This window comes from Amblyomma maculatum, chromosome 1 (assembly GCF_055883805.1).
Source record: "Amblyomma maculatum isolate TAMU_Amacu chromosome 1, ASM5588380v1, whole genome shotgun sequence".
Classification (NCBI taxonomy): Eukaryota; Metazoa; Arthropoda; class Arachnida; order Ixodida; family Ixodidae; genus Amblyomma; species Amblyomma maculatum.
In genome coordinates this window covers 189,352,880-189,365,327 of record NC_139344.1, presented here as the reverse complement: position 1 = coordinate 189,365,327, position 12,448 = coordinate 189,352,880, and the positions used below count along the sequence as shown (strand labels likewise).

At 40.8% G+C, this 12,448-nt stretch overlaps 1 protein-coding gene across 5 annotated transcripts in view; it reads left to right on the top strand.

Annotated features, from left to right (window-relative positions):
• LOC146205198 (F-actin-uncapping protein LRRC16A-like) overlaps positions 1-12,448 on the top strand; it is a 137,177-nt gene that overhangs the window by 676 nt on the left and 124,053 nt on the right. For all 5 annotated transcript variants that reach the window (XM_084589901.1, XM_084589903.1, XM_084589902.1 and 2 more), the window contains exons 2-8: positions 2,518-2,615; positions 3,057-3,107; positions 3,195-3,254; positions 3,415-3,542; positions 6,472-6,640; positions 8,529-8,602; positions 12,270-12,345. In XM_084589901.1, coding sequence (XP_084446027.1) covers positions 2,518-2,615; positions 3,057-3,107; positions 3,195-3,254; positions 3,415-3,542; positions 6,472-6,640; positions 8,529-8,602; positions 12,270-12,345 — 656 coding nt within the window. The remainder of the gene's footprint in view (positions 1-2,517; positions 2,616-3,056; positions 3,108-3,194; positions 3,255-3,414; positions 3,543-6,471; positions 6,641-8,528; positions 8,603-12,269; positions 12,346-12,448) is intronic.

The following is a 12,448-nucleotide window of genomic DNA, read 5'->3' as shown; positions in this document are numbered from 1 at the left end:
GGGGAACTAGTTTACAAGCACAGAGAAATTACAAGGGGCGTACAAGATAGGCATCTTGTGGTAGTGTGCGAGCCGTGCGAAGTACTTTAAACTTGTTTTATCATGGAATGTGCTTTGCGTTTAGCAGTTATTTCGTGCAGCACCTGCTGTGATATCAGTGTAAATTATTTCTCTTTATTATAAAAATTCACCATATAGTGATCATAGTACGATGGTGTCACTAGAAACGCATGTAAAATATTTATTCGTTATGAATTCCTCTTAGTGACATCAGTTTCACTTGTACTTAATTAATATATATATATATATATATATATATATATATATATAGTGTGTGTGTGTGTGTAATGGGTGTGTGTGCGTGCGAGCGCGTACGTGCGTGTGTGCGTGCTTGCATCCATGCATTGGAAAGCATATAAAGAAACCTGACACTACACTTTTCTCGCATGCTGAAATGTAGCATAATATCGCTGAAATGACAACTTTCATTAGCTGCATTGCATTCTTTCTTAAAAAGTACTGGATCTGAAAACTGGGTTATTTTTATTCTTTTGTTGTCGATATGTAATGGATATGTACACATACATGTGCACTACAGCACTCGACGTGCCAAATGAGAGTGGTAAGCGCAGGGCAGTTGACTGACATTCAGGCTTCTGATTTCAGACAGATTTTTGCTATAGTGCACATAGTTCTGGTTTGAGTATTGGAAAGGAAGGTAAAAGAATAAAGCTATTGAAAAGCAAAGGAAGACTTCACAACTGCTCTCTTGCTAGGAGGGGGACTAGTGTTCAATTGTAACCTATGCTGAAAGAAGGAGTGCATCTGTTCAAATTATGTGTGCTTGCAGAACATATTGCGAAATTGCATTTTGTATCTGTTGCAGCCTGGATAGAGATCTCTTGGGTACTCCTTGAAGCTCATAACGTTTTTATATCATTCAGTAGACACCCACTGGCACTTTTGTTGGTTACTGGCATGCTTTGATAATTGCTTGTATGTATGTTTTAGGTTTATATTCTTTGAGTGAAATTAGTTTGGCCAAAAAGAGAAGAAAATGTTTCTAAGGCATATAATAAGTGATCGGTAATTGATGGAAATAGTTTTATTTTGGTGTGAAAGCCACCATTGAAAGCAAATAAATATTTGATGTCCAGAGTGGCAGAGCACCCATTGCGTTTATGAAATCCATCTTGTGGTCAACCACATGTCTCACTTGTCACTAGCTGTAGCAAAATCTAAATCAGTCGACATTTACACTTAATACATTTGTAATTTTAGCTGTTTTGCACATCACTTTACGCTTAAGAACTGTGGCACTGCTGTGTTGCATATGTAAACTGAAATGCATCGGTGGACAGTGCAGAAATATGCCATCTTGAGCGGTATGCACTCTGTAGCTATATTTTCTTACATTCTTTCGACTAGGACAGTTTATGTTGGTCCTTATGTAGAGTATTGCATATTTTAAGCCTATGCTTGTCAAATTGGCCTAACATTTTTTAAAGAGTGCAGTCACATTAGCTGTTTTCAGTTTTAACCAAAGATGTTGAGTAAAGGTCACTGGTTTGATGATGGCATACAGATGCACAACTGCTGGTGTGCATCCTAACCTGGGTAGTGGAATACCTTTAAATTCATGCTACCTTTCTGTAAGCATAAGGGGGTTGACCCCATGGATTGAGCACTGGAGCGAGTGAAATGCATTGTTACGCTTAGTGACGGCAAATATTGTCGTACTGTAATCAGCTCAGATTAGCATGAGAAATAGATTCATGGCATGGACTGCGTGACATGCCGACTGTGCAAGGTTGTTATGGTATTAGCTTTTTAACGCATTGGAGTTAAAGGCCTTGTTTCTCAGAGAATCCAGCGTCGGCATTGCCGGTGTTATGAGTGAAAAATCAGGAGTATGCCTCTGGCAGGTGGTATTTGGCAGGTGGCAGGCTGTGCATTGATGGTTGCGGGGTTGTGTCACATCACAAGGCCACATGACATGTGGCTGCGTTTTGCAGGTGCTGCCAACTCGGGCTTGCCTTTGAAATGGCAGGGTGAGATCAGGATACAGCTCTCCAGGTCCATTGGATTCGGGTTAGACACGCTGCCCATAGGTCGCATTGGCACATTCATATGGCTCGGTTAAAGTGGGACCTTACAGTTATGTCAGGTGGTCTCTTTTGTATAATGTGCTAGCTTGTGACTTTATGCTAATGAGTATGTGTGGGGTAATAGCGGTGCAAATTAAAAGAGAGAAAGAATAATTTAATGAGAAGAAAGGTGGAGAGGTCGGCCGGAGATGTGAGCCATTAATACTGTTGCGTCATGCCCTTAAAGGCAGAGCGTAAGCCCCCCCCCCTTTTTTTTGTTGACTGTGCATGGAGTCGTGCTACAGAATTAGTGTTCCCGGTGCACAGCTAAGCCAAAAAACATGCAGAAAGTGTTTTCTGTACTTAAGGCACTTCTACAGATTGATGAAAAACACAAAGCTTGCTTGGTTTTATTTTTGTCCAAATGCAGACAGCATTAGACATGTGCTGGACCGCAGTGCCAAGGTGTCATTCAAGTGCATGGTGCGCTTGGAAGTCAAGCAGGACAAGACAGAGAACAGAGTGCTGGTAATGTATCTTTCTTTGGAAAACAATAGCTGCATGTACCAGGCTGCGGTTATTACTATCTTGTCATTATTCTCAATTGCCGATCAAAAAGTCGCTGCAGCACTAAACCTGATTCAAGGGAATTTAGGCTTGCATAGCTTATTATGATTTAGGAACTGCTTGTGCTGTATCAAAGAAAGAAAACTGCAATTTATGAAAGCTTTCTACAACTATAATATGCCTATTGTATGTCATAATTGTCAGTTTTTGGTTTAATAGGAGAATTTTTGAAAAAAAAGTAGTATGGAAAAGGTAGTTCCTTTAAATTTACTGCTGGCATTATTGTGGCCTTTTTTCTTTATATTCTAAACCTTATAGAACTTTAAAAGTGCTTGGTGTTAAAAAATAGAAAAAAAAAAAATAAAGGCCCTAGGGTGTATTTTCAAATTATTTTTATTTCAGGCATTTTCTTCATGTAGATTTTTTATCCTCACTGCCAAAGTACCAACCAAGGTAAGTGCATTTGTCTGGTTCTGGCCACCATGTGAGGGAGCTCAGCAAAAATTAATAATTGCTGTGCTGCATACCTCTCTTTTTCAGATTGAGCACTCATTTCATTATTTGGAGATTCAAACTGTAGAAAGCAAAAAGCCAAACCAGGTGAGATGTAGAAGGTGGTATACCTCACCTCTTTTTTTTTTTTTTGTTCATGGATTCACGTGGTGTTTTCTGAAATTTGTATTCTATGTAACATGCACTTGGGCTAAGACACTCTGCAAAGCATCCTTTTTCATTTTATTCTTTCCTCTTAACTTTACAGCTCTGCCTGACCATAGACAACAAAGTTTACACATTTTATTCAGTTGATCCTGAATCGAATGATGTTGACCACATGATCATCCAGCTAGGAACTGCTGTAAAAAGCATTTTTCCACAAGTGCCTTTGGAGTAAGTTGCTTTTGTTTTTACTCTGACAAGTTTATGTGAGCAACTGTGTTCTAGAACTGTTCATTGGTGCAAAGTAGTGGAAAAATTGGCAGGGCGGGACTCGTGCATAACTGATACTTGTTGCCAAGTGTCTGTGTTGGTCTATTACCGAGATTGAGGCTACTGGCTCAACTTGGAACGTAAAGAGAATGGGGTTGAATCCAGAAATGCCTGTTTGCTTGGATTGTGGACCTCACATTCTGAAGGCTTTGGTGCATATTGCAGAACATCAGCTTGTTTAAACTAGTCTGCAGCCCTCCATGAAGCATGCTATGTAATTGAGGTATCACTCTGGTGCAGAAAATTAAAGCAAAGTTTTAATGTTGGGAAAGTATGATGCAGTTATTAGCCGTTGCTACAGTTAGCAGCTCTAAAGCTAATGCTTTAGAGGTGTTATCTTGAGTAACAGAGTACTGCAAGACGTAAACAGTCTGCTGCTGTTCATAAAAGTTCTTTAACGCTCATCTGAGAGGCAGTATCTTATATTCCTTGTAAGAATCGTGCAATGTTTTTTTTTTTTTTTTTTTTTTTTTTTTGCTGTATGTGAAGTCCGTACGCAGGCATTGCTGGGAATGCGTTTTTACTATATTATGACCTTCTTTGCCACATTTTTCAAGAATGATTGATGTGCAGACTAGTGGCTACTGTATAACAGTTTTTCAAAGCAGGCAGGTGTTACATACAGCACCAGGTTTTTGTGTCCAAACATAATGAGGAATTATTGAACCTTTGGCCACCATTAACATTTTAAACGAGTGAAGCAGCATTACTCAGCGTTTCACAGCTATACTGATAGTGACTGTTGTGGAGACATAGAAGCAAGGGTTTACATGCTACTTAAATACAATAATTGCAAGAAATACATTAAATTGTTTACCACTCTTTTGTAAATGAAAAATTGAAGGAAGTTTTTTTGCTGCCTCAGACTAGGTAACTGGCCATGTCTCTGCTATTGTTTAGAAATAATGGACCAACTTAAAAGTGTGCAAGAGTGTCACATATGTGCCAACCCTCCCGATTTGCCTGGAATACTCCAGATTTTCGACTGAACTTTCCGATTGTATGACCACTGCCCTGTATCTGCCGATAAGTGGCATCTGCCCGTGCAAGAATAGTTTTTGTGTAAGCGTTACTGTGGAATCTGCATGCAGCTGCATCGTAATTGCTAGCATCACCATCAACGGCTGCACTAGCACCATCTGCTAAGAAGCCGATCAAAGCCAAATCAAGCCTAAGGCAAAGTTGCTGTGGGACATTGCATTTCATGTTTGCTGTTGTAGTTGCTTGAGTGTATGTCTAGAGCTAGGCCGTCTTTTTGCGGTGCACAGTGTAAAGTTAGAATTATCGTGTGCTTAAAGTCATGGTGCTGTCAGAGCCCAAGAAGAGATATTTGCAGATGTTTTTGGGATCTTATAATTTGATTTTCCACACTTCGCGACATTGAGAAAAGGGAGATATTTTTCCATTTGCCACAACGTATGGATGTAACGACAGTGTGTCTTATAGTGGCAAACTTGATCTGAAACTGGAACTGAATTTCACTCTTGAATGTGTAACACAAGCCTCCAGCATCTGCTGCCAGTGAAGGCCACCAATCTGGACCATGCTGTGAGCAAACCTACTTCTACAGGTTTCGGAAGCTAGCAATGTCTGTCACAGCTAGGTCCGTTCAAAATGACTCATTGGACACTGCCTGAAAATTTGGTCACACTACCCCCACTTGCTCCCTTGGCATGAATGAAAACTCTCCAGAGTATTGGTTTTGCCAGGTTGGCAGATGTGATGTCAGCTACTTACTACAGCTGACTGGAGCTAAAACAGTAACCACCTGTAATGCTGGCTATTACTCGTACTTGTTTAAAAACTTCCACTCCTTTAGTGGAAAAAAATTTGTTTTTGTTTAGTAGTGTCCTCACATGTCATCTTGAAGGAAAGGACTGCATTTCAGTTAGGGTATTTTGTTTTCATGAGGTTTTCTTGTCGGCCGTTCTCTGTTTTCTTGGCGGCCCGCGTGTCGCCATCCCCATTCATGCTGTACGCGCCACGAGAAATACGCGGAGGCGGGCGGGCCGCATATCGCCGGTTTGCAGCGGCGCGCGGCCGTGAGTAGTAGTCGGCGGCGCACGTGGCAGGCGCGCACGGGCCGCACATCGTAGGCTTCGTGACAGCTAGTCGCCCTGTACACATCGCGAGCAGTCTGTGGTGCCACGCGACTGGCACGTTGCTGTCTCTTGTCGTGCTTTACGTGGCGCGAGAAGTCAGCAGAGGCACGCGGTCCGCGCGTCGCTGATGTCGCGATAGACTGTCGCTCTGTGTGTGTGCGCCACGAGTGCCGAGCTATGACCGAGCGACCGTAATAAAACATCTCGGATGTAAACAGATATGCGCGACTGCCTTTCTTATGCTTCTGCATACTTATTTTTGTTCGTTTTGATGATATGAATGTTCAGATGATACAAATTTTTTCATATCACCGAGATTCTACTGTATAATACTTTACGGTAAGGAATTCTGTTCTCTTAAAGGTCAGAATGAAAGGAAAGTTTTGGCCTTTCTTATATATCTAAAATTTCCTGAATAAATTATATGAGCTTGCTCTAACCCAGGTGAGTAGTGGAGGCAACAGCCTGACATAGACCTTAAGAGAGGTTTGATGGGGTTGCTGCTCCTTGTGGAAAAGGCAACAACTGTTGCATGATACTAGAAATTAGTAAGTTTTTAGACCTAGTAAAGAGAGTTACCACGAGTGAAGCTACATTAGTGGCATTGCAACTCATGTAGTTACTGAACGGAGCTGCATGGAAGACTAATTTTTTCTGTATTGTTTGTGCGTAAAAAAAATCATTCGCTAAATTTGTGAAGTACACATGCTGCTCATGTTCTTTCAAAGGTTGATAATCAGACGAGTGGAAGCAGTACCAGCCGTGAGACTTCAGCCAATGCTCGAGTTCAACCAGTCGGCCGAAGCCTCAGAGCCAGGTCCATGTGGAAACTTCTCAGCTCAGTACATCTGCATGTGCGACTTTCACGGACTCCCTTTTAGAGAAGATGTGGCATGGGTAAGGTTCCAATATAAACAGAGCCTATCTTTCGTTACCTCTTTTTTTTGCTTTTGGTGTGGGGGTGGGAGGGGCTATGGTTGTAATGCTAAACTGAGGCTGGGACAAGTGGACACTTAACACTAGTCTTGTCTTGACACTCTCAAAGAGTGGAAGTAGGAAAAATGTGTCCGGGCATTTGAACATTGTTTTCATATTGTGTGTTGTCAGTTGCTGATGTTACTGTCGGGTGATGTTTTATTTTTCCATATTCTAAGTTGTAAATTAGGGTGATTATTTTCAACTTTGGACCTGGACCATTGGCCCTATTTCAGGCCCACAGTGAGCCATCACGAGCCCAAAGCAGGCACATGCATGAATAGATCCAGACCCAGCTCATGCCGTTGGCTTCAAGCCTTGGCCCAGTCAAGGCTGGGCTGCTGTGAGCCTAGTTCAGTGTAGTGCTGCATTAAATAGTGTGGCCTTGTTCTGAACAAGACTAAGTAATGCACAGCAAAGAGGCTAAAAAAGCCCATTTGACAGCATTTTGTCGAAGTTCACTGTGTAGTAGAGTCGCTTTGTTGTAGTGACATGTAAGCAATTGCAGCAGCTGCAGTGTGGCGATACTCGGCAATAACTGGGTATAGCAATGGAGTGAAAGCAAAGCATGCCCTTTTTTTCTAGGATCGGGTTATAGCCAGCGATTTCAGTTTTTTTTTTAAACAAATTTCTAATATAACTACCAATTTTTAGTGCTCTTAAGGTGAAGCCGAAAAAAAGATTGTTTTAACGTAGTTAAATCAAGCAGGGATAGAAGTTGATAGAGACCGTGATGTGCAAAGCACAGCATGAGAGTGTTGCAGTCTGCACCTGGGGTGATCGGATGCTGTGATAGCTACGATTTTCCATACTCGCTTCCAACGAGAGATTCCTGGGTTCCAATCTACTCCGCTCCAGTGTTTCTTATTCTTTTTTTGGTGCCACATGTATAACTGAAACTGCAGCTTCCCTGCCCGTTTTTCACACCTGACACAGTTGAGAAATTTTGTTTGAGGCGGCACATGAGTTCGATGTCGTCAGGTACTGATACGGAGGAAAATGTTTTCCCCGGTATTGGTATCGGACAAAATTGTTTTCCTCGGTATCGGTATAGCACGTGAAAATGAGCAATGCGCAGCTTTTCTTGAGCCCTAATCGTTAGCCGTTAGTATGCAACATCAGCAACATTGTGTATGCTGAGTGCGTTTACAAAAATTAAAAATAGACGACAGACTCTACACCTTGTACATTCTGTCACATTCCTTTTGAGACAATCAAATTAACACTTGGTGTGCAAGTGTATTGTTTCTAAGCTTCCCCAATGCTTCGATATGTGATGCGCCGTGTTGATAGCCTTCATTAAATAGTTGTCACTGGGAGCTTGTGTTGCTTGGCAATGGATTTGCAACCACAGTTCTTTTTTGCTTTGTTATCTCAAAGTTGGGGGCTAATCTGTGCTACACAGCAATCAGTGTGTGAGTAATTATGGGATAGTCTGCTTTTTTTTTGCCAAATTGTATGTGATTATAACGCAGTAAAGCAATTTCTTACTCCTACTTCCTTTAAAAAAAAAAAAGACATATTACATTCAATCAAATACGATAATTACTAGACAGTGTTTAAGATTGCTGGTGCTAACATACAAGAGAATGACATTGTTTTGTTTTTCTTCTTTCATTGATTTTGATAGTTTAATGCAGTTTAATGTTTAGTGAAGGTGATGACTTCTGTGTGCCCTGGTAATTAATTGCACATGCTTAGGTTGAAAATGTTCAATCTGGTGCTTAGTGCATAGGCACCTATACAGTTACTACATGCTTGCCAGCAGTGCGCTTTGGGAATACAATATTTGGTTTGTATCTGGTTTCAGGATGTAGACACTATATATTTGTCTCATGACACAAAAGAGCTCTCATTGTTAGACTTTGATCACCTAGAAGGCCGGTGAGTGTGCTTTTTACTTGTTTATATATGAAAAATCAGCTCTGTTGGCTGAACTGTTTTACTGGTTTTCGTAGCTATGACCGCACTAGTAAAACAAACTACTTCATTTAGTGATGTCATAATTAAGGGCTAAAACCGAGAAAGGCTGGCTACAAATAATGATTGTGCCTAATTTAAATGTAGCCAGCTTCAGTTTACTATATTGAAGATTGAAGTCTGTAACAGCAGTAAAAGTTTGCAAAAGGTAATAAGCTGACAATTTTTCTGTGTACCTGAATTTTTGTGTGTTTCTTTAAAAGAAACACAGAGGAACTCTGTAAAGGGCCCCACGTATGAAGGTTATCTATGAATCTGGACCTGGAATCTAAGCACAGAACTATGATTTAGCCGCACGTAATGTTTGACATGGTATGAGCAAATTGTGTGACTCTTTTCCGAGTAAATCGATCCCTTGTTAAAAGGCAGTGATATGATTAAGTTTCTGTCACAACTCATTAGCAGAGTTGACTTGCTCAATAAAGCTTTTTAGTCTTTAATAACAGAATTGTTCTCCGGGCATGCCTTATCATTATAAGGTGAATGCTTTGGGAGTTGCCCCTATATCCAGGGAATGGTGAAATGCTTTGTGTCTTGTTTATTTTACTGTGTGTCATTTCACTGTAAAATACAACTCTAGAGTTTGCATTTAAATGACTATATATACACTCGAACCCGGATATATCGAACCCGGGTAATTCGAATTTTGGTTGTATTGAACTCATGGGATATCCCCTTGTGTGTCCATTCTTCTGCCGAGCTTTCTCTCACCCCTTCCTCCCTCTTTCCCCTTTCGCGGTCTTTGTTCACAGCAGCGCGCACTACGCATGCGCCGACAAGCCAGCTCAGCCCGTGGCCGTGGACAGAACGTTAGATGCTTTCTGCAGTGTGTGTTGTAAACCCTCTGTGTGCAGCAACTGACGTGCGATGTGCATCTTGTGTCGTCATGCTGAACTTGCGGTGGCGCATGTTCAGCATGACGTCCGCAGCTATGGCGGTTGCGGACGTTAAGAAGCGGCAGTTTTCCTTTTTATTTTTTTTCTGAGAGTTGTCCATCCTTGCACCTATGAATCTATGAAAGCACACGGTCAGCTGTGATCATGACTCCGGCTTTTAGCATTGTTCGCTTCAAACGGCATTTGCAGCTATCATGCTTTCCAATGATTTTGTGGCAGTGGACTCTGCCCGCCGCAAGCGGGGCATGATAAATCCAATCTGGCTTGTGCAATCAAACCATCACAGGCACTAGCTAATATAAAAACATAGTCAAAAGATAAACACGACGTGACGTTATCACTATTCAGCATTTTGGCGCACTGCTGATAAATGAGCTGTGTATGTAACGGCTGAAGTGGAGGGATGCGGCTTTGACTAACGTCCTTTCTTTTTTCATATTCTCGGGGGCAAAAGTGGAGGGTGGGTTCATTGCGAGTAGGCTGATTATGCGACAAATACAGTATCATTTTTCACAATCACAGCCGGCGTCTCAAGCCGATTTCTGCACATCGAATGATAGATATATCAAACTATTTTGCGTTTTCCTTCGAGTTCGATATATCCGGATTCGACTTTATACTGTAAAACCTTATTGATACGTTTTAAAAAAATATGGGGGAAAAATGTATTGTCCGGGAAAATGTATGATCCGAACCGCCTGATTTTTAAACATTTAACTGCTTCATGAGGTACAAAGGCATTTAGAATTGACTTTCACTGCATAAAAGTGCAGATTAGCATTTGTGGACATCCGGTATGCACAGCTCCTTTTCTAGCTCTCGCCGAATTCAGTCCGTATTTGCGCTGTCCAAAGCACGGAAGAGATTTAGTAACAAACCCAGTTTGTAGAAGGGAGGGACGAGCTGGGATCGTTTCCTTGGTGGTTTTCGGATGTTTTGCCCCCTCACAACAGTGACATGTGGAGAAGCCAATGGTATGGCTTACAGCTGTCGAGTTGTTGCTCACGCCGCTTGCTCCAGACCCAGTATGCCCGTATGCGGGTTATCAAATGGTTGATCCCTATGCCCCAAGGCACCGCAAAGAAGCTACCACGTTTCTCCTCATGGAAGTCATGTTTCCGCTGGAACGGGTGTCTTGTACTTTGTTTTGTTGGCTTTCTTTGATGCTTTCCCCCTTTGCACCTGGGCACTGCAGGAAAGCAATTGTGGCAGGAAGACCGCCACTGGTCAGTTCCTCATGTCGCGAGCTCTCGTTAGCACATGTCTGGTTGAACTCAAAACATAATAGACGACCACAGCTTGTCGAAATTTCGAATGTAGTAGCTATGATATCGTTTTATCCAAGAAAATATTAACCGGGAGATAAATAGCATAACTCTAGGAAGTTGTTTTACTGCCCACGATTTTGAGCGTATGAAATGGGAAATCGTTTGAACCAGGACCGCATCGAGGGTCTATTGTATATGGTCTTTTTTGTTTTCAATGAAATGTTTATTTGTGATGTGCAAATGACTAGACAATAAGGAATGAACTTCAGTTTTGCAAGATGCGCCGTAGTCCTTCTTGGAAAAAATCTTATATCACTAGAGGTGGAAAAACGCTGTTTTTGGAATTTAAATAAGTTACAAGTTTGGAGCTCTGCTGCTAGATGACTAAACTTTTGTCACGCATTACTTTTACTGAATCTATGCAACTTTTAATAATAGGAAAGTTATTGAAGGCATTTTCTTCTTGCTGCAATTGCTTTAGCAAAAAAATTGCAAACCTTGCTCCAGGAGTGATGCGCTTTTGCTTTTTCAATTCAAATCAGTTATCTATTTTTTGATATTTTTGAAGTTCTGAGTGTTATATTTAGTGCTATGATTTTAAACAATATAACACAACTCTTCTTAGTACTTTATAATTCTGGGGCACTGAGGGTTCTTGAGGGAGATTTTAATAAAAATCGAAAATATTATTTTTTAAACATTGGAATCACTTTTGTCCCTTTTTGCTGCTTTCGAATTTTGTCCATTTCAATGTCTTCTGGAGGAAACACTAATGGTCTAGAGCTAGAAATTTTGCCTGAAATTAAGAAGATAACAATCTGAATAGTAAAGAGAAAAAGATTTAGTGACAATAACTTAACGCTTCGTGCCAGACTGTAGGGCTGAACATTGATTTTTTTGCAATGGATCACTCCCAGAGCAACGTTTGGCAGTTTTTTACTAAAGCAACTGCGACACAAAAAAAAATGCTTTAATAGCTCCTCTTAATGTAAAAGTTGAAGAAATTTGTTGAGTACACAATTATGCATGGCAAAATTGTATTGCCCAAGCAGCCTTACTTCAAGCTTGCAACTTTTTGAATTTGTGAAAATGGAGTTTTTCACCTCTAGTGATATGAGACTTTTTTTTTTTTTTCGAGAAAACTGACATATTTTGCAAAACTAAATTTCATTCCTTTTTGTTGAAGCATTTACCCACCACATATAAAAATTTCGTTAAAAACAAAAAATGGTCATGGAGCCTCGGTGCCGTTTTTTTTTTTTTTTTTTCGAAACGTGCGCACACACATTGCTTTGTTTTGGGCAGCATCCTCTGCCTTCCAGCAGTACAAATACTGTATTCTGTTTCTTTGGTTCTTGCACTTTCTCTTTTTTTGTCTTACTATATGAACATATATTTACTTTTCAGAGACCTGGTGCCAATCATATCTGCTCTTTGTTATAATGCCTGGTTCACAAAGTTCCGAGCAAGCAATGTGAAGCTTGTGAGTATTGCGTTCAGTCTTGAGCAGCTTTTTAAGTCTGAAATTTAACTTGACTGTGTTGCAAGATTTAACAGCAATTAATGTGAAAGAACTTCAGTCTCTA